Source organism: Sceloporus occidentalis, unplaced genomic scaffold (genome assembly GCF_023333645.1).
Source record: "Sceloporus occidentalis isolate IW3139 unplaced genomic scaffold, rSceOcc1.0.p SCAF_5, whole genome shotgun sequence".
Classification (NCBI taxonomy): domain Eukaryota; kingdom Metazoa; phylum Chordata; class Lepidosauria; order Squamata; family Phrynosomatidae; genus Sceloporus; species Sceloporus occidentalis.
The window spans coordinates 179887826-179915315 of record NW_028316985.1 but is presented as its reverse complement, the minus strand read 5'-3'; the positions used below and the strand labels follow the sequence as shown (position 1 = coordinate 179915315).

Genomic DNA, 27490 nt, shown 5'->3' with positions numbered 1-27490 from the left:
TCTGCTCTTACCATCAGGAAACTCTTCCTAAAGTTTAGCCAGAATCTCTGTTCTTACAATTTGAACTCACTGGTTTGGGCTCTGCTCTCTAGAACAGCCGGAAACAAACTTGCTTTACTATCTATGTGACAGGCATTTGGAGATGGTTATCATATCACCTCACCTCCATACTAAACAAATCCAGCTATCTCAAATATTCTTCAGACCCCTTTGTGTCCAGACCTTTAGTTTCCAGATTCATACTGATATAAGTACAATATTCCCCACTCTCTATGACAATATGATACAAAACGTACATACTGTACAAGTATCAAAGTCCTAAAATAGCTTTTGTCATTTTGTCAGATAGAGCTTCAAGGTCATGACTAATTCACCAAAGCCACCCAACCAAGGTAGTTTATACCAAGTCTTGCTTCACACCATTGTTCTTACAACCCTTCTCTAGGTTTTGCATCATCAAAACTTGGGTGGTGCCCACCCAGTTCCCTTGTGGAACTGATCCCTCTGCAACTGTGGGTGAAAGATTGTGTGATGCTTCTTGGGGGACAGCTACAGGCAAAATGGCATTGCTTGGTCCTCGCTGAGAATACATCTCCCTGGGAATCCCATCCCCAGAACAGAGCTGAAACCTGAAGGCTGCTTGGAAACCTCGGCGGAAGTTCTCATTGAAGAACCCATAGATGATGGGGTTCATGCTGCTGTTGAAGAAGGCCAACCAATGTGCAAAAGGGTAGACATAAATGTTAATGATTTGCAACTGATCCTCACTCAGGTCAGCATAGTCCGAGAGCATTGCTAAGGTCCACAATGGCAGCCAAGAGAGGATGAAAAGCAGGGCTACGATGATGAGCATCTTGATGACCTTGAGCTTCTTCTTCTGGACAGAGTGGCGCTCTTGGCCTTGTTTCCCACAGGCTAGCAGTGATGTATTGAAGAGGGTGATCCCTATCCGAGCATACATTATGACAATGAGAGAAAGAGGTGCCAAGTAGATATTGGCAAACAGTACAGTTGTGTAGATCTTTCTCATATCTTGGTTGGGCCAGTCCTCCCGACACCAATATATGGGGCTGGTTTTGTTGCCATCATCAAGCACCACACGGAAATGCTTTTCTTCTTCCACCTTCAGCATCACGGCAGAAGGGCACATAATGGCAATGGCCAGAACCCAAATGATAGCTATGATGACAACTGCTGTCCATATGGTGAGCTTTTGTTTAAATGGATAAACAATAGAATGGAACCTGTGAAAGAGAGAAAACAGCCATGCATTGGTGAAGTTTCAACTTTTTGGTATCAACTGGGGTTTGGCTCCAGGATTCCCCATGGAAACCAAAATCCATGGATGCTCAAGTCCCAATGAATAAAATGGCATAGTAGAATGATATCCCTTATGGCAAAATCAAGATTTGCTTTCTGGAATTTATATTTATATTTTTGGAATATTTTCAAGCTGTGTATGCTTGAATCCATAAATAAAGAATCCATGGAAATGGAGGGCTGACTGTACATTTGAAATTTCAAAACACAGCTCCTTATAGCAGCAGCATAGAAAAGAATGGTACTCAGCATGGTGCAACTCATCTTTCAGTGTTCATTGCAAGTTTCAAGACTCTGTGCCTCTGAATGATGGCAGAATAATTTTATCTTAAGTATAAAATATTCTGTAAAGAGCTCCAAAGGAATTGTACCTGGTGGACTCCATGTCAATAGGGTGGTGAATCTGCTCCAGGCTTTGGTATGAACTTTAATGGTAATATTCTAAGTGCTTAAACCTATCCTCCAAAAGGTTGAGAACCTTGAACAGCTCTTTTCAAGTTCAAACCAATCCCTGTCATCTATTCAAGTCCCAATGACATGGAAACCACTAGCAGCTCATGTTTGTAAGGGCTCTATTTATATTTGGCAGGATGGTCTAGTTGTGAAAATGAAACTATGTGAGCATCTCTTTTCTTCTTCTTTCTTCTTCTCACCCTTTGGAATCCCAAATTTTTGCAAATCTCCTCTGATTCACAGGGTGCAATCACATGTTTATTCCTGTTTATTTATGATTAATTTGCATATCACTACTCAGTAAGTATTTCCAGGGTAATTCATGTACTGTAACTATAAATCGATAATGAAATTAGAGTGATAATTAAAGCAGAATTATATATACATTGGCAAAGAGCAGGCATTATCTAGGCTCTCCTCTCCCACTAATCACTTGATACAGGCATTAATGTCTCTTTGCTTCAAACAACATTGGCATTTCAAACATTTGGGGCCAGTAAAATATATTTTAGTACTATGTGAACAAGCAGAAGTGAGTGTTGGGTTTGTATATTCTCACTCTTCCTGCAATGCAGCCATGAAGAAAAGAGCAGAAGCAGCTACTAACAAAGGTTTATTATTGCAATGTTCATGTAATTCTAAATTATGGTTTATCCAAAATGGTGCACTGAATCAATCTGCTGCCAAGATGGCCCAATGTTGTCCACTCTAATTGGAAGCAACTTCCAAGATTCCAGGCAGAAGATTTTCCCATGATGGATTTTCCCATAATCTGAAACTTTACCCAACTGGAAATACCAGGAAATGAAACTGGGATCTCTGACTTGCGAAGAAAGTACTATAGCATTGTGCTAAATCTTCTTGATTATAAAACCCAGATCCTACAAAACCATTCACTCACACTGCTTGCCTTCTTGCCTTTTATTTTCCTCTTTCTCTATGTCTCTTCCTCCCTAAGAAACTTGAACTATATGAGATATACATAGTGCATGACCTTTTTAGGAGAATATGTTCTCACATCACGCTTCTGGTTTGTGATTATGCTTCTATTCATGTGCAATTTTGTCTTGATTTTCCAGCATTATGCAATTATTCCACAGGTTGAAGAATCAGATAGTGGATTGTAACCATGGGCAATAAGGACGACCAAACTGACATTTTTGTATTCCCCACTGAGTTGCAGGCTCTTAAGATAGTTGTACCTGTCAACAGCAATTGCCACCAAAGTGAAGACAGAAGCTGAGACTGATATTCCCTGGACCATACCATTCATCTTGCAGGCAATATTCCCAAAGGGCCATCCTGCAAGATATAATAAATTGTATTAGATGAAGATGTCAGATCATAGAATCATAGAATCATAGAGTTGGAAGAGACTGCACGGGCCATCCAGTCCAACCCCCTGCCATGCAGGAAATCCAAATCAAAGCATCCCCGACAGATGGCCATCTAGCTTCTGCTTAAAGACCTCCAAGGAAGGAGACTCCACTATACTCCGAGGAAGGAGTGTGTTCCACTGTCGAACAGCCCTTACTGTCAGGAAGTTCCTCCTAATGTTGAGATGGAATCTCTTTTCCTGTAGCTTGCATCCATTGTTCCGGGTCCTGTTCTCTGGAGCAGTAGAAAACAAGCTTGCTCCCTCCTCAATATGATATCCTTTCAAATATTTAAACAGGGCTATCATATCACCTCCTAATCATCTCTTCTCCAGGCTAAACATCCCTAGCTCCCTAAGTCGTTCCTCATAGGGCATCATTTCCAGACCTTTCACCATTTTAGTTGCCCTCCTTTGGACACGCTCCAGTTTCTCAACATCCTTTTTAAATTGTGGTGCACAGAACTGGACACAATATTCCAGGTGGGGCCTGACCAAAGCAGAATACAGTGGCACTATTACTTCTCTTGATCTAGACACTATACTTTTATTGATGCAGCCTAAAATTGCATTGGCCTTTTTAGCTGCCACGTCGCACTGTTCACTCATGTTCAACTTGTGGTCTACTTGGACTCCCAGATCCCTTTCACTTGTGGTCTCATTCAGCCAGGTGTCCCCCATCCTATATCTGTGCATTTTATTTTTCTGCTCTAAGTGCAGTACTTTACATTTCTCTGTGTTGAATTTCATTTTGTTAGCTGTGGCCCAGCTTTCTAGTTATTCAGGTCATTTTGAATGTTGATCCCGTCCTCTGGGGTATTAGCTATTCCTCCTAATCTGGTGTCATCTGCAAATTTGATAAGTATGCTCCCAATCTGGTACCAGACAGTGAAGGATATATAGGAGGCAAGTAGGTGTAATGGAAGCAGCTATGTATGCTTCATTGTGGACTGAGCTAGTTCATATTATAAAACTGAGGGATCTATAAAGAAGGGACTTGACCGATACATCAAAAAGTTGCACATGTCAACAATGACAGGCGTTCTGCATATTTGAAAACACTTGTATTAAAATCACTATTGATCACTCAGGGCTTTTTTTGGGAGTCCACAGAATCTGCAGAACTCTCCTTCAGCACCACATTTCAAATGTGTTAATTCTCTTCCTATCAGCTTTCTTCAGTGTCCATCTTTCACAACCACATGTAGAAACTGAAATTCTATTGCATGGGCACACGTGATTTAGTTATTTAATGGTCTTAACACTTGAGGATCCTGTCCAGTTCTTTCCTAGCTATCTTTCCAAGTCCTCCTATCCAAGGTGCCCAAATCTTATTCCCATGGATGGCCCCTTTAAAATTCAAACTAAAACCCAGAACAGATTCACTATCCCACTAGTATGGGAACTATCAGCGGTCCTGTCATTAAAATGAAACTTTTGATACTGTAACCATTCACATGACTTTGATTAGATATTTGATTAAAAAGACAAAAGAGGTGAAAGGATGGTGGCTCACAAACATCAAGGATAATAAGTAATAAGACTCACCTGATATAATGTTATCTAATAAGGTGGTAGGCATGCAAAATATCCCCACCAGCAGATCACTGACAGCAAGATTCAAGATGAAGAGGTTGGTAACAGTGCGCATGTGTTTGCTCCGCAAGACGATGAAACAGACCACTCCATTGCCAATCATGCACAGGAGGAAGATGAGAAGGTAGGAGATGATGAAAATGGCAGCTATGAATGGCTGGTGGAGGTAATAATCCACATAGGAAATATTGGTCTCCATGTTACAGGTGCTTGGATGTCCACTGCAGTTTCTCACATGAAGTCTACTGAAGGAAGGACTGAGGTCCAGATTCTTTTTCTCCATCTTAAGCTGTGCCTTACATCAAATCAATAAATGAATAGTCAGGGAAAATGGGAAACAACAGGAAAGAATAGATCCAGGGAACAAGGTTAGACAGAAAGGGCTTTTATGCAAAAAATTCTGTAGACATTATTGTTTTCCCCAGGAAAAATCCCCAAATATAATAAATCAATAAATAATATTATGATCTCATAACAGTAAACCATTTTCTTGATAGGATTTCTTGGCAGGCCACCCTTGATGAGACACCATTTCCTTTCAAGGAGACAATCTGCATGTAACTCCATCCCTAATTATTATGCTACCCCAAAATACAAAATATTTGTCATTAAAACCAGTATGAACAAATGATTTCATCCCAATATATACACATGCAGAGTTTTGAATTAAGAATGTTTAAAAATTTTCAGTATAACAACACACTTTCAGAAAGTTTATATTATTTTTATTGTTTTCTATTTTTAAAGGTTGGCTGAGATCTCGCATCCATGCAGTTTGTGCTGAGCTGCCCTTTCTGCAGATGAGAAAGCCAGCTTCCCACAGTGGCTCACGTGAATTGGGATACATGTCTTGTTATGGGTTGTTAATATCAATAAATATGAATATTACACTTGGTTGCTGAGACAGGATGTTGCCTGTTGCCAGAGTCTGCATACATTGGAAGAAGTCATGCTGGAAGGTAGAGCCAAACAGTCTGGATCTGTCATAGCCAAGGCTTTTTTCAAAGTACAAACTGGAATTTCCCTCCAATCTCCCTAGACCATCTTAGGTCATTATCAGTGTTCAGATGGCATGTTCACATTTGCTCTCTACACATGAGGCACAAGTTTTGCACTCATCACTTTAGGCACTGAACTCTCCATAGAACAACACCAAGGTCATGTTTGCACCACCCAGGGGCAACTGCTTCACTTCAGGTGACAGTATCCAAGTTAGGTTGGATACAGGGAAAATGAGCAAAGCAACAGGGAGATACACAGAGAGGGGGTTTCCAGGGTCTTCATATTCAACCTTCCACACAGCTGCCCTCAGCATCATTATCTCCAGACACTCAGCTTACCTAGATTCTTCTTCATGTTGGAGGATGAGAAAATCCATTTGCATGTTTTGGTCTGTAGTCCCATAATTTTATAAACCCTCCTGCCACCCTTAGATTGGTCAGGAGTAGGGTTTTAGCACCAGTGCTGTTTCTCCCCTCTTTTACTTTGAGAAACAACTTGCACTGAGTACAGACAGTTCTTTTTTATTTAAAAAAAAAAAAAACAACCAAATTGCTTTGCTGCAAAATCAGCTTGTCCTTGACCTGATTTCTTCCCTTTCACCTTATTGTGACTTGAAGTGATTCTGGTTAATAGTCTGTATTTAAACCTTTGGCCTGTAAGGTCATGCAGAGAGTTAATACCTGGAGGAGTTTTTCCCCAAAACCAGTAAGCTCAGTCTGCAACTGGAAGGAAAAAGCAGCAGCTACCCTCTGTTCTGGGTCCCCTTCTGTTTTCTCTCTACACACTGTCCTTAGGTAAACTCATTAGCTCTTTTGGTTTTTCCTACCATCTGTATGCCAATGACACCCAGTTGTATCTTTCCACCCCCAACCTTTCTCCAAGGCTTGAACAGCAAGTTTCATCATGTCTCACAGCTGTCTCGCAGTGGATGCGCCATCGGCATTTGAAGCTCAACATGTCCAAGACGGAGCTTCTTGTCTTTCCCCCTAAGCCCACCCTTCAACACTCCTTTTCTGTCTCTGTGGACAACATTTCTATTCAACCAGTCCAGCAAGCCCGCAGTCTTGGTTTTATCTTTGACTCTTCTCTGTCGTGTATCCCTCAGATCCAGACCACAGCCAAGACTAGTAGATTCTTCTTGTACAATATTGCCAAAATCTGACCATATCTCTCCGTCTCTACTGCCAAGATCCTGGTCCATGCTCTAGTGATCTCACGACTTGATTACTGTAACGTCCTCCTGGCTGGGCTTCCTCTTTCTCACCTCCGTCCTTTAATCTCTGTCCAGCATTCAGCTGCACGCATTATCACTTCCACCCACCGCTCTGACCACATCTCTCCTGTGTTGGCATCCCTTAACTGGCTCCCCCTCCCTTTCCGTATACAGTACAAACTCCTGCTGTCGACGTTTAAATCCCTCCATGGACTGGCCCCCCCCTTACTTATCAGACCTTCTTTCTCCTCACCTTCCCACCAGGGCCCTCCGTTCTGGTAGTCAAGGTCTGCTGTCACAGCCCAGGATTTCCTCTGCCCCATCCCGGATTCGCCCCTTTTCACTCGCTGCCCCTCACTCCTGGAACCTTCTTCCCCCACAAGCAAGAGCCATCACTTCTTTAACCAGCTTCAAAACAGAGTTGAAGACCATCCTGTTCAGAGAAGCGTTCCCAGGCATCGCATAATTGTCACTTGCTATTTGATATTCTTTTGATGCCTGTTTTATCGAACCATTTCCTGTATTGCTATGTACTTTATATGTATTAGCCTACTAGCCCCACCACCTTTCCCTTCTCCTTTTATGTCATGTCTTTTTAGATTGTAAGCCTGAGGGCAGGGAACTGTCTAATTAAAAAGATTGTATGTACAGAGCTGTGTAAATTTACAGTGCTTTATAAATAAAGGTTAATAATAATAATAATAATAATAATAATAATAATAATAATAATAATGAATGCGCAACCTTATGGTTTTGAGTAAGTGGCTGCAGTACAGGCATTTAACCACTGCACCACCAGGACTCCTATGAGAGCATTGCTCCCACAATATGAATTTTGCAAGCCCAAAGGAAATTGTCCTGCAGTGCCAAATTTCCAGCACTGCAGAGAGGGAGACATGGAAGAATGTTCACGCCAAAAGTCTTCTACTTGCTGTGTTCGCATTCATTTGGGAACTTTGTAGTTAACTGCTCTCAAGTCTGACTTCCACTTATGGTGATTTCATGAGTAAGAGAGCTCCAAGTCTCCAAGTCACCCTTTCATCAACAGCCCTGATTAGGTCTTGCAGATTCAGGTTCGTAGCTTCTTTGGTTGGGTATTTCCATCTGGAATATGGTCTTGTATGAGCTTTTATTACTATAAGCCCAGTTCTTTGGATGCAGTACAGAGTGATTATTAATTTGTCAAGCTGACTTCACCTTATGCCAACAATATGAATGAGAGACATCAAAGTCATCCTAACATCAGTAGTCCTTCTCAGGTCTTGCAGATTCAGTGTCTCATAGGGCTTGGTTTCCAGACCCATCACCATTTTGGTTGCCCTCCTCTGAACACACTATGTATTATATCTTTTGTATAAGACTTTGTATTATATATTTGGATTGCTTTCACTACATCTTTCCTTATTATTAATGCCACCCCATTTCTTCTTAGATTTTCATTTCCTAAGTAAAACACTTTGCAATCGTCTGACTCGGAATGTGTTTTTCCTGTCCAGTTTAACTCACCCATCCCAGGTATTGCAAAGTTTGTATGCTCCATTTCTTGTTTTACCATGTCTAGCTTCCTGATTCATGCTTCTTACATTCCATGTTCATCTAATATGTGTTGTGCAGCTTCACCTCTGAATGTGTCAACAGCAAAACGTCCTTTTAGCTTGAGTTCAGTTGTGTCACTAGCCACAGTGCTAGTTGTCCTCTGTGCACCAGTAATTCACTGAGTGGCATCTGAACTGGGATTCTCATCTTCTGGCACTATCTCTTGCTTCATTTGGGACTGTCTCAGTAGCTGCTTGGCATATTTAGTCTGGCTTCTCAGCAAAAGGTGAGAGACCCTACTAGCAGCACTGTTAGAATAATCAGAGCTTCTTGACTCACAGAAGCACACAATCCCACCACTGTGGAAAGGTAGTGCCAAGGTGAACTTGGCCTGCGCCTTTTCTTTGGATGCCTAAACTGTACAGTATGCCCGCATCATACACAGGTGCACTTTACACAACTTTAAATGGGGCTCGAGCATGTGCGGAATTTGCTTTACGTGGGGGATTCCGGAATGGATCCCCTTCATATAGCAAGGGTGCACTGTATTTCTAAATGCTTGACTGAGGTTTTTAGTTATTGTAATGATAGAAATCTGGAGACCGAAGGAAAATTTTATTTCAGGCTGCAGAATTCTTAATTTTGTCATCTCTATAGTTATAAAAAAAACACTGCATGCCAGATGGCTGGGCTCAGTCAAGGAGGTCATGAGTCTGAATCTGCAGGACGTAAGCAGAGCAGTGGGCTTGGAAATGCCTCATCCACAAGGTTGCCATGAATCAACAATACTTATAATACAATACAAAACAAAACTTATACTGCTAAAAAACTGGAGTTAGACTATTTCTCCCTTCTGAGCTGATGTTTAGTAGTTAAATATCTGGTATTTCAATCAGCCTTTTTAGTGACACAGAAGTTGGCTTCCTATTAGAAAAGGGCTTTCCTATGACCAGTGACCTAGGTATTGGCACTGAGCAGAACTTGCAGTTCTCTAAACATGGGTGTCCTGCTGCCCTTCCCCTTGCATCATAAGTGGGACTGAAGTCACTGACAGCTTGGCACAGACTGATGCATGTATGCCAAGAAAATCTGGACTTCCACATTAGCTTGTGGTATCAGCTCCAGAAGCCTGGCAGCAGGAGCGCTATTTGACCTCTGGAATTTTAACCGACATGCTCAGAGCTTAGCACAATGACTTTTATGGATCACATTCTCCAGAATCCACCAGCAAGCATGGCCAGTGGAATCTGGGCATCATGCTATTACTTGGACTTGAGCGAAATAAAATTTCTCTAGGAAGAAAGCACAAGAAAGTGAATACAATATATAGAAGTTAGTTGTTCTTGCCAATAAATCTGCCGAGGCACGTAGTGTTGGAGCTGTATGTTTATGAGGTTTCCTTGATTTTAAAAGCTGCCTGGATCACAGAGTATCTGCATTCCAGCTCATCTTTTCATTGGCCTCGGGAGAAGAATTTGTTGCTGTGTCACATTCAACCTTGCCAAACCCCTCCTGATATTTCCAGTTTGTGGCATCTTTCTAGAAAACAGCTTGCAAGCCACTGAAAAAGCAAACAAATAAAATCATGCTCAGTCCAAGCAAAGCAGATTTCATCTGCCAACATCTTCTGCCAGAGGGAAAAGAGGCACAACAACCAGTTGATACTGAAAAACTGAAATTGATGGTTGTGATAAACAGCTCTGCAGTCTTTCAAAGGACAAACAGATGGGACCATTTGGAAAGCTCTGGAAAGGAGCAAAATAAAAGGAAGCATAAGTACATTGTGCTTCTAGTTAGTGGCATTACTAGGAGCTATGAGGGTATGTGGGCCATACCGGGTGAAAACCCAGAACAGGGGTGATACTCCAGAACAGGGGTGACACCTGATCAGGCCTCCTCCTGCACTCCTTACTGCCACCACAAGTATGACAACATAGAGGCACTGAAGGAGATGGCCACTCCTTTCATCCCACTCATCAGTAGAATAACACAGTGACACTAAGGGAGATGTCCAAGCACACTGCCCCTCAAGCCTTATTCCCTACACCACGTGACACCCAGGGTGGGGATGCCACTGCTTCTGGTCTCTCTGCTTCCAGATCTTGTGTAAGTGGCAAGAATATGAGCATTTCATTCCCTTGCATTTCAAATTGTTTTATGCAAGACCTCCAGACCAATGACATCACTAGCGTTGGTGTCACCCGGTGCGATAACTTAGGGTGCCACTCTCTACCGACCTCCTCTCATACCACACTATACAGAATCCTTATTCATGGTTTTTGTACTAATGTTACTCATGCTCATATATTACTGAATATAATGGTAACCGTTGTGACATAAACAACTAGTAAAATTAAAATTATGCCTTTAAATTACACTATCATATGCACAACCTAAATGTATTTACATGTGCACATACATGTGGTTAAAGTGAAATTTTGGTAAGATGTGATGTTTTAAAAGAAAATTTAAAAATAATAATTTTATTTAAAACATTTAAAAATATACTTTAATTTTACACACACACACACACACACACACGAAGCCTCTCCTTTCTCCTCTCACTGAGCTTCCCCCCACTCACACCATCCCTTCAGCATTTGAAAAGAATGCAGGTGAAAGCCATAGCCCATTTCTATCCAAAGGCAGATATTTGGGAAGCAGTGGTGTCACCCCCACCTTAGGATGTCACCTGGCATGGCCCACACCCGCTCCACCCCTTAGTGATGCGCCTGCTTCAGACCATCTGTTGTCAACTGGCTGGTGACTCCCCAGTGTTCCATACTCTCCAATTTTCCCAATCAGCACCTTGCAGATTTCCTTTAATGTTCAGACTGCAACCCAGAACAGATTCATTTCTTCCCTTCCTGCCCACACATATGCACACATTCTCAATGTACACAACTGCACATGTGATGACTTTGAACATGCATATGCATTGCACATGAGGGCACATTTGCACACTATACATGGATATGCCTGTAGATTTGCTTGTGCATTCACAAGTGGTATGTTGGTTCAGTTGTGCAGTGTTGCCTTTCCACACAAGGGATGCACAGTACTAACATTTACAGGAAGCCCCTGCTTATCTGATGGGTTAGAGACCAGAGGGCAGTCATAAAATGGAATTGACTGAAAAGTGGAACTCGGTTCTTTTTAGCTTGCAAATGAATTTTGGCCAGTGACAAAATGTAAATAACATATTATATATCACTTTTGAATGTGTGAAAAACCAAGTAACATATCCACAGATTTGTTATCCACAGATTCAACCATTCATAGGTTGAAAATGTTTTTTTAAAAATGTAAATTCCAAAAAGCAAACCTTGATTTTGCCATTTTACATAAGAGACAGCATTACTGTGCCATTATATTTAATGGGACTTGAGCATCCATGGAGTTTGGTATCCCAGCTGGAATCAACCCCAATAGATACTAAGGGTCCACTGTTATATGTACTGAAGATATTTACACAAGTCAACCCGCATCTTTATTTCTTGGAGAACTTGCAAACTGAGTGTGGCAGCTGGCACTTCAGATTTTACCACTTTGACTGTTTATCCCACTTGCAAATCTTTCCACAAAAGAAGGACTATTTTAAAAGACCTATTTTCATTCAATAATATTAATACTAATAATATTAATACCAAAGAAATCTAACACACACACACACACACACACACACCCCTTCTGCCCAAAGTCTACAACTCCCTGAATCCCACATGATTGAAAGATTTGAAACTTTAATCCCAAAAGTCATTTTCTCCAAGGTCTATAAAGACACAGACACAGCTCTCAGATACTTTGCCTGCCTTGACTTGATAGTGCTTTTGTTATCTGGCTAACTTTTAACTAATTTTTATTTTAAATCTCTGCTTAAATGATGTGCATACTGTGTAAAAAGAAAGCATGCATGTTATTCTTACCAAAATAATTAAAAGCTTTCTAAGGACTTGAAACACCACAAGAAGAGGGAACACTTAAGGCTAGGGATGGAAAGATGTTTTGTTGGATGTAACTGTCTTTATGAGAGAAGCATTTTCACATCTCCTGAGATTCAATGCATAAAAGTGTACTGCTTGCTCTAGGATTTTCCACATCTAAGAGGTTTACAAAGCATTTCCAAGAAAAAAAATATGCACAAAATGAGGAGATTATCCGAGAGATTGTTGTTTTCAGCTATTTCAGTGTAAAAAGAAGAAAGGATCCTTGTAGGTTCTTTAATTAAGGCATTTCTTTTATTTCAGCATAAGTTTTCATCAACTCGTTTCCTTCAGGTGTGTGCATCAATTAACAGCCTTAAAGATTCCAAAAGTTCCTTGGTTCTTTTTTTACATTGAAATAGCTGCATATTTTTTCAGAAGTGTATTATTGAAAAAAGCATGCAGAAACTCACTTTAATCACCTAAGTCTGAAGTGTGTGCAAATTAGGAAAGATGCATAAATAAAAGTGCACAAATTTCAGTGCTGGCTTTAAAAGCTAAGTTCTGCAACCAATACAAAAGAAAGACAGGACAAAGATGCACATTGCTTTAGAAAAACTCAATAAAATTTAGACTGAGATTTTCACATCCTTACTTGTAGCACACCAACTTATTAAACCAGCAACCATTTATCACATCTGCATGGATTCTTATCTCTTACTACCCACAGAAAGTACATAAATTCAATCTGTTGCAAAGTCTCCGAAATACTCTCTCACACAATCAATCTAGGTTTCTTTTAATTTCTTAAGAAATTTTCTTAAGAAAATAGAGAGAATGACAGCTGAGGTGATGGATTTGTGATGACTGAGGAGTTAAGCTACTCATGACATTAAATCCATTAGCTGTTGTGACATCTATTTTTTTAAAAAAAAAACAGTTAATAATTATTGAGGGATTTTGACTGAAACTGCAACACAAAGGGGAGTTATTTTAATCCTGTGTTGTTGTTCACTGCTTTTGAGCTGACTTCTGCTCACGGTGACCCCATGAATGAGACACCTTCAAGACCTCCTATATTCAACCGCTCTGCTCAGGTTCTGCAAGCTCAGGGCTGTGGCCTCTTGGATTGAATCTGTCCATTTGGTATGCAGTCTTCCTCTCTTTCTACTAGCCTCCTCCTTTCCTAGCATTATTGCTTTTTCTAGTGATTTTTTTCAATTTCAATGGTTTTTTTTCTGTCTTAGAATCTTAAAATTCAAAGGAATCCAAAGGGCCATCTGGACCAACTCACTACCATATAGGAATACACAACTAAAGAATTCTGAAAGGGGCCCACTGAATGTCTGCTTAAATATCTCCAGAGGATGAGTCTACTACCCTCTGAGGCAGTTCATTCCACTATCTTGATTCCATTCTAGTCCATGTCCATACCAGACTCAATTTAAAAAAAATAATTACAAGTCTGCACACATAGGCCTAAAATCAATTTTCAGTCCCAACTAGAATAGTCCAATTGAGCCAATGGAAATTATGGCTGAGCTCTGCCATTGGGAAAACCTATTGTAAAGTTCCACCCAAGTGAAACTACAATATGCCTTGTCTCTCTCTTCCTTGAGGATTCACCTTCCTCCTCCAGGTTCCACCTGCCATGGTCAGTTAAATGTTATTGTGTGCCTTCAAGTTATGTTGGACTTATGGCGATCCTAAGGTGAACCTATCAATGTCTTCCTTGGCAATAAAGACAGCCCCTTGTATCCATGGGAGTTCTGTTTTGCTCCAACCTCCCATAGATGCCAAAAGCCACAGGACCTCAAGTCCCACTGGTTTTAATGGCAGTCTGCCATGGGCATGACCATGATGACACAGCTGTATGCATGCACCACCATAGAGGCGAATGGAGTGGGACCATCCATTGATGCTCAAATCTGTGGATGGAAAGCCTGTGGTTGGGGCAGGTAGACTATATTTGTTTGGGGGTGGATTGCATTTACCTTCCTCTGAAGCTTAGAGGATGTGAGTTGCCCAAGGTCACCCAGTGGGTTTCCATGGCCAAGGGTGATTCAAACCCTGGTCACCAGAGTCATAGTCTAACATTGAGACCACTACACCATGCTGTCTCTCAGACATTTACATATCCTTCAACATTTCACAGATAAAAACTAGCACACACATGGGCACGCAACATCAGAATGTGGTCAAGATGTTGAAAGTTATTAATGAAGGAGACCATACAACCTAGGAAAGGTTGACGGAGGTGGGATACAAACTGCCCAAAAGGGGCAGTCTCCCGCTGCCCTGGTTTGCTCCGCAAGGGAGCCGCAGCAGCCAATCCGCACGGCTTCGTCACGGAACAAAAAGAACCCACAAAAAGCGGGTTCTTCTTGCGGTGTGCTTGTGATGCCTCAATGTGCCAATGGCGCATTTGTGGCATCACAAGTGCACCGGGACATGTGGACGCTAGGCATCCGTCACGTCAAAATGGCGGCGCCCATGTAGACAGGGCGCCACCATTTTTCGCTCACAGTACATACTAGTACGTACTGGGGTTAGGGAGTGTGTGAATGGTGTGCGCTCCCTAACCGTACTTCCGCTGCCGCCACGCTACAAAATGGAGGTATGTATCCCGCCGGAGTTTGCTTTTGCTTGAGCCTCCTGGGAAGGGAAAAATTGTGCTCTCTCCCTTCATTTCCTCTCCTCCCCAGCACTGAATTCACCGAGTCCAAATTACTTTTCCTCTTTGAACTCATTCTGCAACCACTGAAATAAACTGAAGACAGAGGAGTTTATCAGACAAGGGAAATTGGAAGTATAATACAATGGCAATCTGAACGCAATCATGGGGTTTAATGTTATTGTGTGATAGACTACCACATGCAATTTCGGGCAATGGGAAGTCAGTCTGAAAGCAATCATGGGGGTTCACGTTATTGCGTGATAGACTACCACAAGCAAATTCAAGCAATGGCATGCTATTTTCGGGCAATGGGAAGCCAGTTCGAACGCAATTTGCATTCACGTAAATTCGCTGAACTAGCAAATTCATGTGAATGCATTTTGGCCCCACTTTCTTTTCATTCAAAATTAAGAGAAATTCCTCATGTGTGATAAACTCCAGAGGGGGAAAGTGGGAGGAGGAAAGAGAAACTGGCTGAGAAAGTGAGATGACAGGGAATTAGTTGGGGCTGGCTTTTTCAAATTGGGACAATGGGAGAGTACACAAACCAACAATTCATATGGCTGTATGTGCAACCAGTGAAGAGGAACACAAACCTCATGTTTCCCTTTACACATACATAAAGAATACTGCACACACAGATGCTGCAAATTTACATATTTTGTAGAGCATTTTTTAAACCTTTTCAATTAGACACTTTGCAGGAAAAAGGGCAACTTGCAAAACCCATGTTAGTTATTCTGTAAATGCTTGTGAACCTTTTCCCACCTTCCTATTCCTTGCTTACGCCTTACAGTTGCTGGGAACTACATGATGAATAATAGGAGCCGACTGGTGGAAACCCTTCCTAGTTTTTTCGGCACCTATTAGCCTCCTGCCAAGATCCTCTGCATTGCAAAAGGGGAGGATGATGGAAGCAGAGATCATTCAACCTCAGTTATTTTTAAAAAGTAAATGGATTCAGCTGATGTATCTGACAGTAACGTCAGGCACAGAACTGTTTGTAGGGAGAAAGCTATTCAACTAAATAAAGACACTGATATTTGTTGATGAAGAGACAGAGAAAAATGAATGCTCCTCATGCCACTTGCATTTTTCTGCAAAGGACAGACATATTCCTAGGGATGCTCACAATCGGCTCCCCATCTGAACATTTCTGTGGATCTTAAAGGTCCAGAGAACCCGGTGGTGGCTGGATAGTGATCCTGTTCTTCCTTGTTTAATGCTCCACATCCAAAGTGTGGAACCTTTTTCCTCCCATAGTCTTACCACTTTCAAGTTGAGACTAAAGAGCAGATTTGCTATTCCAGTGACGTGGGAACCTCTAGCCAACACTGATCAGGCTGTCCTGGAAGAAGCAAAGCATGATCCACACACCCCAGAGCTGTTTTTGAGCCCCTGAAACATCTGTCTCCACTGCTAGAAAATTTGGTGGCCTGCCATGCATTTTTGGCAATGCATCAATGGGGGGGGGGGGTTGCTTTTTGCTTCCCTGTGCAGCACAGTTGAGGAAAACTTCGTTCCTACTTTAGATCTGCTGTCACTCGAGCCACATTTGGTGATACATAGTGTGGTGCACGTGCCATGAGATCTGGAGCTCTGAAAAATGACCCCCATATTTGCCAGAATCACTTGCCTCTGCATTAGGCAGTGACAGCCAACCTGCCTCTCCAAATATTCCTCACTTTTGGGGAGCAGCAGCAGTCCTACATCCTGTAAATTAGTCTTCTGCCCCCATGTGAGGGGGCATATGCTATTCCTAAGTTTTGTATTTGAGGGAAATGAACATGAAGGTCATATACCTTCCAACATTTCTCAGATGAAAATGATGACAGATGGCCAAGCATTAACCACATTTGGTCAAGATGGCAAAAAGTATTAATGAGGAAGAACACTTGAGCTAGAAGATGCTTCAGCAGTTTGCTTTTGTCCAAAACTCCATCCCCTCTTTTCCCCTTCCTCCTGCTGAGTTAAGTGAGTGCAAACTACTTTTGCGCTTTGAATTTAGTTTGCAGGAACAGAATTAAACTCAGGACAAAGAAGAAAAGTGAGAGAAACTGGAGCTTTTTAGAGCAGCTGAAAAATGGGGATGACAGAGGATTAATCCTTCTGTCCCTGTTAAATAGGGATGGTATGTGGTCACAACTAAGGTTGCTTTAAGGCCCATCATAGGACACCCTAGCCTAGGCCAACTGTGGCCAGTGGCTACAGCGAATTTGCTTTTGATGTTATTCCAAATGCAAAAGGAGCTATCAGAGGTACTGAATTGAATCTATGTTGGGGATAGGGTTGAACATCCTTTTTCATTTATGTGCATGATCCTGAGGTCTATAAATCAATCAATAAAAATGAATAAATTAAAACATCAACTTGTTGAAATCACAAAACATTGCTTGTTAAAATCACAGTTATGCAAATACAATGAAAAGTTGTTCAGTAAAATAATTAATATTCTATGCTGTATTTTAGAATATAACCTGAATTTTCCCAGTTCCAATTTACTTCTCCATGTTGATCCTGCTGAAACAATTAGCTGCCAGTGACAAGAAGCTATAAATGGAAGTGCACTTTGTATCAAAGCCGAATATCGTTAAAATTCTTGTTTTGTTTAGCAGCACACTGCACATGAATCAGACTATTCACTCAATCTGCCCTTGAGCAGATTGACACACACACAACAGACAAGGATAAGCATATATATTCCCTCATATCCCTCAACCCGGAAAACGTTTTTAATTAAAAAAAACAAGGAGTACACTACTTAACTAGTTGTCAGTACAAGATGTCTTACAAGACATAACTTATTCAAAACTTCTAGCCCACTGCTAATAAAAGATATGGGACTCCCCCCCCCCCACACACACACACAAATTGGCACCACTGATTTTTAAAAAACATCTTACTGGTAGTGGAATAGACTGCCCTGGAAGCTAGTGAGTGCCTTCCAGTGTTTCCCAGCTAAAAAAACAAACAAATAAAAAAAAAACCAGGATGCATGTGGATTTTTTTCAGGTATTTCACAATCTGAGGTTGCCGGTGTGTTCAGAGTCCAATTGCTCAATTTTTTCTTAGACATTCATATTCATTCATGCATATCTACACTTCGACCAGAATCAGATCACTCTTTAAGCTGATGTCTTGTCACATCCAGACCAGAGAGGCTTGTATATGGGAAATCCAGATTAATAATAATAATAATAATAATAATAATAATAATAACTTTATTACAATCCAGATGAATTGAAGCACCTAGATTGGGCACTACGAGCTAATGGTTACTCCAGCTCAGACATCAGAAGAGCTGCCAGACCCAGAAAAACCCATAGGAGCGAAGACCAACAACCACCCAAAGGGAAGGTACAATTGCCCCTTTGAATTCATGGGGGATCTGGTCCGGACCCCCCTCCCCCAAGTTCAAAATCTCATGCATATTCAAACCCATGGGCTTGAATGGGGCACGTGCATCAGGGGCACGTGCCGTAGTCACGTGCCCCATTAAGATTAATAGCAGTTGCCCCTCCTCAGATTTCCAAGTCCACGCATTTTAAGTCCTATGTCTATGTTCTCTTTAGGAATATCTAGGTCCTCCAGCACAACTCTATTATCAATTTTAACTAAAAGTTGCACTGAAAGACCTAGAGATTCCTAGAGAGAACATAGACATAGGCATTTGTAGCTCCTCCAGCACAGTTCTATGGTCAGTGTCTGTCGGATGTTGACCACAGAGGACCTAGAAATTCCTAGAGAGGTTCCACTCAGGTAACAACATGGTGTTTTTGTTATTTGTGGTTTTTGCATATTTACGGGGGTCTTGTGCCCCTAACCCTAGTGAATATGGAGGGACAAGTGTATTTTTTTTAATTTAAAGTTTTAATTTTAAAAAATTCTGGTGCCCTGCTTTCTTCTCCCACCTATCATCTCTGAAAGCATTTTAAAGAGATATAGGCAAATGCCACAATTTTCCTGATAAAATACAAGTGTTTGAGCAAAACACACACCCCACACCCCTAGTGACACCACTGATGGTGTCTCCTGTCTTGGCCTCCATTCTTCACTGCAAAATATTTTTCTGATCTTTAGAGCAAGGGTAAGGAACCTCTTTCAGCCCAAGAGCCAAATTCAATTTCAGATGAGTTCCCAGGGGTCAGATTCTAAGAGGTAAGCAGGCCAAAGGCTGAATGCAAGGACCACCACCATCCCCAGTCTCACTGCTAGTAACTCAGATTTAGGAGACCCATTTCATACTTTTCAATGAAGGTTTATTTATTTATATATTCATTTCATTTCATTTCTATGCCACCTTTCTCCCAAGAAGGGACCCAAGGCAGCTTTCAAGATAAAAACATTTCAAAACATCACAGTAAACATTTTAAAAAACAATTAAAATCATCTATTTAAATATGACCAAAAGACAGGGAAAGCAATCCTGAATCCTAAGGTGCATGAACACTGTAGAAATCTTGCTGTTTGACACCACTTTAAATGTTGCAGAATCCTGTGGAATTCTGGGATTTGTAGTAGAGGCACCAGCACTCTTTAGCAAAAAAAGGCGAAAGACCTTGTAAAACCATAAATCCCAGGATTCCACTAGATAGAGCTAAAACACTTAAAGTGGTGTCAAACGGAATTATTTCTGCAATATAGATACACCTCTACTTTTAGTCCCAAACAGAGTAGACACATCAAATACAGGGAATTTACCAATGTGTAAATGTGCCACTGAACAACTGAGGAGCTCAACAGACTGTCCCTGTTAGCGGCAGATTGGAGCCCCGGCAACCACATGCCACAGTCCCAATCTGGCCTTTTCACAGCACAAAAGGGAACCGCAAAAAGCAGCTACTTTCTGTGCCATGGAAAGGGCGCCATGGCTGCCAGTGCCACAGCTTTTTTGGCACTCCTTTCGTGCTTCATCATCTGGATGCAGCACCAGAGGAGCACTGTGATGCCACCTGCCATTTGGTGTGGCTCACGGTGTCATGCCAGCATGGGGACAGAGTCGGGGCATGTGTCGTGCAGATGCCATGTCCCCACTCTGCCCCCATGCCAACCTATATGGCTGGTCTGTATCTCCTGTGAGTTATAGTACCTACTCCAGTTCAGACTAACCAACAGGATTAAGGCCAAACTATCTCTGAATGGAACACCCTGAGACACTGATGCAGGGAAATGTCATCTATGCCATCCCCTGTAAATAGCACTCCCTCCCCCCATAGCAGACAACCAAGTGGGTGGGGAAAACCCTCTTCCAAGGATTCATTTCACAGTCTAGGATCTGGACACTCCAAGATGGTTTCAACACTTGTAGAATCCAGTCCACTTCCAGGTAAAAATCTTTTCACAATAAAGAATAGGAATCTAAAATATGCTAGAACAACACAAGCAACACCTTTTGAGGTTAAGCTCAGAATTAGGAAAAGTAGCTTTCTTGGAATACATGTGCCAACGACTATGCTAGGCAGTTTTTGGATTTGAAAACCAAAAAGTAACTTTTTCAAGCTCTGCACCACAGATGGACAATTCTGTGTGCATCAGGTGTCAATACTCACTCCCAAGTGCCTTCACAGTCTACATATACACATACAGGCACACAAACACAGAACAAGCTCAAATACATTTCTTTTCCTTTGCCGTCCCTCTCAAAATGTTGCATGACTTCTTATAGCCATTTTGAGAGGGACTGCAGAAGAAATCGGAGGTATTTGGAGGAAGTACAGGGTTCTGGGATGCTTGTGTGGATAGGGTAGTATTTGTATATGTTTCAGTATGTTTGAGGGGTTTTCTGCATGGTCTGGTGGCAGATATTGCCCCAAAATCACACCGAAAAATTAACTGGTGACTGGTAAAGAGTTCAGGGGCCATAAAAGTGAGGTTCATCCCTTGGGTTATTTTTTGAGGGAACCCCATCCCTTGAGAGACTCTAAACAGCCCTTTTGGTGCAGTTTTAGACAGGAAAGGGGGAGTCACAATTCACCTGTGGTACTGGCTATAGCCGCCATCACTCTTGTACTTGTTGTTGTTGTGTTCCTTCCAGTCATTTCCAACTTTTGGCATGGTTAAGGTGCTAGTTCTGATAATCGTAAGGTCAGAATATTGGCAATTCGAGGTCCGAGTAATTGGGTGACCTGCCATCACTAGTCCCAGCATTTTCCAACCTAACAGTTTGAAAGCATGCAAATGCAAGTACCTAAATAGGTACCACTTTGATAGGAAGGTTTGGCATTTGGTGCAGTCATGCTGGCCATATAACCATGGAGTTGTATTTGAACAACACTGGCTCTTTTGCTTAGTAATGGAGATGAGTACCACTCCCTTGTTAGCCATAGTGCATTTTTCTAAAATTTTGGTGTGTGTGGTATTCTTCATGACCTCAAATGGACCCTGCCAGGCTGTCCACCATTATCCCCAAAGCAGCAGGACACATAGACAATGAGATCAGCCTCATGAGACCCCTTGAGAACAATACCCTTCGGACTTGCCCAACAGGTAGTTTGGGAGTTGCTAATGGGACTATCATCACCTCCAATAATCAGAATATGTGATGATTGTCTAAGATCTCTCATCTGATGAGCCTGCTATCAATTTCAGATCCTTCCCATTTCCCTTGATTGTTGACAGACTGGATCACCTCACCCAAAACAATCAGATCCCTTTGTGCAAGCAATCAAACACCTTTGCCAGAGGGTAGTTTTAGCCCTTAAAACCCCCTCTGTGTGCTACTCTGGATTTTAAGGGGACATCACATTACTTTGCACTTCCGTTCAACCAACGTGCTCCGAACGACTATGTCTCACTCCCATCTCAACTAATTGGACTCTGGATGCAAGCCTCATCTATTGTAAGTATCTCCATTAATGGTGCCTCAGCCTGTCCCTTGCTAACTCCTGATTTCCTGATACTTTAAATAAATAAATAAGACTTTAAATAAAAATAAGACTTTAATTGGAGAAGCTTGTCTCTGCTTGATTTATTAATTCCCTGGTCCCTTGGTATACAAAAAGGGAAATGATTTTGCTGGTCCCTTGTAGCTGGTCCCCTCTCAATTTTGAACAAAATAAACTTCCCCTAATTAGAGTTTTCACTACGCCCTACAGTCAGTTACAACTATATATGCATGTATACTTTTTCTTTTTTGTGGGGTTTTCGGGCTATGTGGCCATGTTCTAGAAGAGTTTGTTCCTGACGTTTCACCAGCATCTGTGGTTGCCATCTTCAAAGATCTTTCTCTTCAGAGATCACAGATGCTGGCGAAGCAACAGAACAGCTCTTCTAGAACATGGCCACATAGCTCAAAACAACCACAAAAAACTATGGATGCCGGCCATGAAAGCCTTCAACTTCACTTTACCTTTTCCTTTAAGGTGAACCTATCACAAGGTTTTCTTGGAATGATTTGTGTGTGTGGGGGGTACTTTTGCCTATCTTTGAGGCTGAGAGACCATGACTTGCTCAAGGCCACCCAGTGGATTTCCATCACTGAGTGAGGATTTTTCTCCCGAGTCTCAGTCCAACACCCAAACCACTACGCCATGGTGGCTCTGCAGTATTTAACAACAAAAAATACACATTTTTGAAACCTAGGAATTGACTTTCAGCCATTTGTAGAGGTTTTTTTCCTCTCTCTCCCATTTTGGAGGAATTCGGAGCAGTTACTGTCGTCTGTACAGGATCCCAATGGCAGAGAACTGACCTGCAGAAATTCTGCAGTTGCCCTTAAAATTTGAATTAAAACATCATAACAACTGTTTAAAAAAACAGCAGTAGGCGGAGATACTGTAACCTTACTTTCCATGGCATTTTTCCTGAGTACAGGAGCTTTCCAGCCAGATTGTACAAGCTTTAAAAAGTGCTGTAATACCATGGAGATAAATCCAGTTACTGAAAGGTGAACAGCAGGACTGTTCTTTCTGTGGTATATGTTGCAGACCTAGGAGTGTGAACATTTTGTTTCCTTCTTCAAATCCCAGCTGCATTTTCTTCTTGCCCCCCCCACCTCCCCCCACCCCCTGCTTTTAATTTTTCTTTGCTTCCAGCTTGGCACACATTGTTCCTAAAATACAATTTTTTTAATGTACACAACTTGGTACATTTTTCCAAATTAATAAATTATTACTGGCATGTGTTGTCTACAAATACACACAAGTTCAGTCATTACACATTTAGTTGCATCCAGTTCAAATGTGGAAGTAAAAAAGGAGAGAAAGGATGTAATATTCATGGCTTCTCACCAATGCTGAGAAAGTAAAATATGGGTGTGTGGTTTTGGTAAGACTTTCTGCAGAGTACTGGATAAACTCATTTGCAAATCAGCTGGGCTTCATTTCTTTCTCCATTTTGTTTTAGAGGGATGGCAAAGAAAGCCAGTAAGATTAAGAAACCACAGGTAAGGGAAGAAAAATAGGATTTACATTTGCCAGTATCCAATCCTGTTGCAGTGCCAGAGGTAACCCATAATGGCATAGAATACATTGGAAGTTCACATCCTGCAGGTGCCAGATTGCTCTGTTCTAATCAAACAGAAAAGTAGATTCTGAACTGACCAAAGCAAAGCCCTGGCAGGAAAAAAAAATCATCTATCCATGATATATCACTGCTAATACTAGCTCACCTAATAACTATTAAGGATGTCCAATATCAGTAGACAAAGTCTAACAGTGAAGACAGTGGCACCTGGGAGCTCCCAAGTCAGAACCAAAGCTTTAAGGGAATTCTCCAAGCTGCTGAGAGAGCCAATGTAGTGTAATGGTTTGAGTGTTGGACTAGGACTCTGGAAAACAGGGTTCAAATCCCTGCTCAGCCATTGATGACCCTGAGCATGTCATATCTCCCAGCCTCAGAGGAAGGCAAAGGCAAATCTCCTTGTCAAGAAAACATCATATAGGGTCACCTTAGGGTCACCATAAATCAGAAATGATTTGAAGGCACACAACAACAAGATGCTAAATCCTTTTAGGAACAGGATTAGGGAATTCCCCACTGTGCTGCACCAGTGGCATTACCCGGCATGAGCAGAAGCTGGTGCTCCCCATATTGGTGAGGCATTGGATCGATTATGGATTTTTGTCCAAACTTTATAGGAGTTACCCAATATGATGGATCAGTTGTGTGAACAGGGTTCTGTACTCCGAATGACTCCATTCAAGCCTGAACTCAAATCTGGAAAGAATTCACCATCCCACTGATGTAGCAGCCATCAGCAGCTACGAGGCGATAGCTAGCCAACCTGGACTCCCTTTTGCAAACTGTGGAAAACTTATTTTGGGAGGGGGGTGCAACTTCTAGATTCCCCCAGCCAGCTGTAGCCATAGTCCTAGATCCTGGGAGTGAAAGGCCTCAAAATGACTTTTTCAAACTCTGTCTTAAGTACAAATATATCTCTCCATAGCAGACCAATGTTCTATAAGGAACTGTCCAACTGGGAACAAGATAGCTCAACACAAAGTTCTCCCAGGAGAAATCATCCTTTATCCAAGCGTTTGTCCTTTCTTTATTGAAGTCAGTTGGGAGGTTTGAGTAGAATCAAGGCTTTTATGATGATCTGAAGACTATACACAACTCCAAGGGAGGTAACAAGTTGTCCTCCATCACAGCTATGGCCATCATGGAAACAAAGGTAACTAAACTCTTTCTCATAGAGACAGTAAGATTACTGTGTGATCCTTTGGGGAAAACCCTCCTTAGATCCCATTTTCTCTAGCACCAGTGAAATAACTGTGTTTTTTCTTTTTAAAATATCTGACAAAAGTATTACATGCCTTGGTTGGTATAGTCAGCCCTCCAGATCTACAGTTTCTGCAGCCATTGAATCAACCATCTAGGGCTTGAAAATATTTTTTAAAAATTCAAAAAGCAAACCTTGATTTTGCCATTTTATACAAGGCACACCATTTCACTACCCCATTGTATATAATGGGACTTCAGCATCCATGGATTTTGGTATCCATCAGCTGAGTTCCTGGAACCAATCCCCATCAGATACCAAGGTCCCACTGTATGAAGAGATTAAGATTTCTCTAGCATCTGGTGTATTCTGAAAAAAATGTATTCACATAGATAATTAAAAACAGGCATTAAAAGAATGTATAAAACTGAATGGAGAGTTTACCAATGAACTGAATGCAATCTGAAAGCAGCCCCATGTTACATAAATATGAAACAGTTGCTACAAATCTTTGAGATGAAAACTTTCTTTCATTGGCATTTGTGATCTCAGAGCTTGCCGGTTTTCATCCGTGAATCAAACCAAAAGTGACACCTCCTCTTTCAAGATTGTACTAGGCATCATCCAAGGCTGACACACTCCATCAGCCCTTAATTTATCAGTTTTCTGGAACATTTTTGTTACTCTTATTCATCCAGGACCTGGAGCAGCAACTATTTGGTTATGTATGACAAACTGCTTTCAATCTGAATGCCCAGAGATGATAAACAAACTGAAATGGAATCTGGACAAAATGAAGGTGCTTATTATTTTGGTTCCATCTGCAAGCATCCAAGATTTTACCAATGACTTGGATGAAAGGATAGAGGTTATCAAATTTGCAGATGACACCAAATTAGGAAGAGTATCTCATACTCCTGAGGACAGGATCAAAATTCAAAATGACCTGAATAGATTAGAAAGCTGGGCCAAAACTAACAAAATGAACTTCAATGGGGAGAAATGTAAGGTACTGCACTTAGGCAGAAAAAATTAAATGTAAAGATATAGGATAATAATAATAATAAGGAGGAGGAGGGGGGGGGGACACCTTGCTTAATAATACTGCATGTGAAAGGGATCTAGGGGTCCTAGTAGATGACATGTTGAACATGAGTCAACAGTGTGATGGAGCAGCTAAAAGGCCAATATGATTCTAGGCTGCATCAACAGAAGTATAGTGTCTAGATCAAGGGAAGTTATAGTGCCACTCTTTTCTACTTCGCTCAGGCCTTATCTGGAATACTGTGTCCAGTTCTGGGCACCACAATTCAAAAAGGATGTTGACAAGCTGGAGTGTCCAAAGGAGGGCGATTAAAATGGCGAAGGGCCTAGAAACTATACCTTATGGGGAGCGACTTAGGGAACTGGGTATGTTTATCCTGGAAAAAAGATGACACAATAACCCTGTTTAAATATTTGAAAGGGAGTCATATTGAGCAAGCTGGTTTTCTGGAGCAGAGATAGGACGCAGAGCAATGGATTCAAACTGGAGGAAAAGAGATTCCACCTCAACATTAGGAGGGACCTCCTGACAGTACCAGCTGTTTGACACTGGGATACATTCCCTCAGAGAGTCGTGGAGTCTCCATATTTGGAGGTCTTTAAACAGACTGGAAGGCCATTTGTCGGGGGTGCTTTGATTGAGAGTTCCTGCATGGCAGGGGGTTGGACTGGATGGCCCTTGTGGTCTCTTCCAACTCTATGGTTCTATGATTCTATCATTCTAGGAGCACCAATTCATCTTTTCAATGAGTTGCAAGGAAGCCCTGTACTGTTTGAGCTAAAACTTTGTTAAAGACAAATCTTATGTTCTCCGACTTGGATTTGAACACAGTGCAGCTTATGTTTGCGCATGCATGCATGCATAGGAAGTGGAAACAAAGAATGCAAAACATTTCCAATGGCAGTAGACTTTTTTTTCCCAACTAGCAAAGAAGAACCAGCAAATAGTTTGCAGATCATAAAAATGAGCAAATGGTCCATATCTCTCAGGTGAGTTGAAAGCAGGTGAAGAATTCAGGTTACACATTTTTTAAAAAAATCTCTGCATTTCAGATTTCATTCCCCCCCCCCCCCCCCCCAATCCAGAGAAAATATGTGCAGCTCCTTTTAAGACGTATGCTTGGTTCAGATTATATAAAAATAATTTGGTAAAAATAAATATTAAAAATATTTTAAACATTTGATATTTAGACTATTTCATATTTAAAAATATTTTAAAATAAATATTAATTAAATAAATATTTTGTAAAAATAAGAATAAAGTCTTTGCATTTTGGATTCCATCTCCCCTCGAAAGAATGCGTGTGCAGCACTTTTTAAGAAGCATGCTAAATTCTCTGAGTTCCTAGCATCCTCTTAATATCATGAGTTCTCCCAGAATAATCATCAAGGAAGAAAATATAATGCAATGGTGATCTGAATGCAAAACCAACTCTTGCCTGGGTAGAGGAAAAAGGATAATCAAATTTGAAGGATATCCATGCCAGTTGTTGCTCTGGAATATTGTGGCATAAACTATTACAAGCGGGCAGACTATTACACACACACACACACACACACACACACATATATATATATATATATACACACATCTATCTAATTCCTCAAAGAGCCATTCAGAAGCTTACTTACTCTGCCCTTAATTGGGATTTGTCCATAATGGCTATCATTTCATGTCCATGGCAGCTCC

The 27490-nt window shown here is 41.3% G+C and overlaps 1 protein-coding gene across 1 annotated transcript; it reads right to left on the bottom strand.

The window, feature by feature from the left end:
* Positions 1 to 346: 346 nt before the first annotated feature.
* LOC149313239 (neuropeptide FF receptor 2-like) lies at positions 347 to 27490 on the bottom strand. Its single transcript, XM_089527131.1, has 4 exons — positions 27433 to 27490; positions 4697 to 5039; positions 2976 to 3075; positions 347 to 1244 (listed from the first exon to the last, which is right to left on the bottom strand). The coding sequence occupies exons 2-4, from the start codon at positions 5025 to 5027 to the stop codon at positions 398 to 400; spliced, it is 1278 nt and encodes a 425-aa protein (XP_089383257.1). The 5' UTR covers positions 5028 to 5039; positions 27433 to 27490; the 3' UTR covers positions 347 to 397.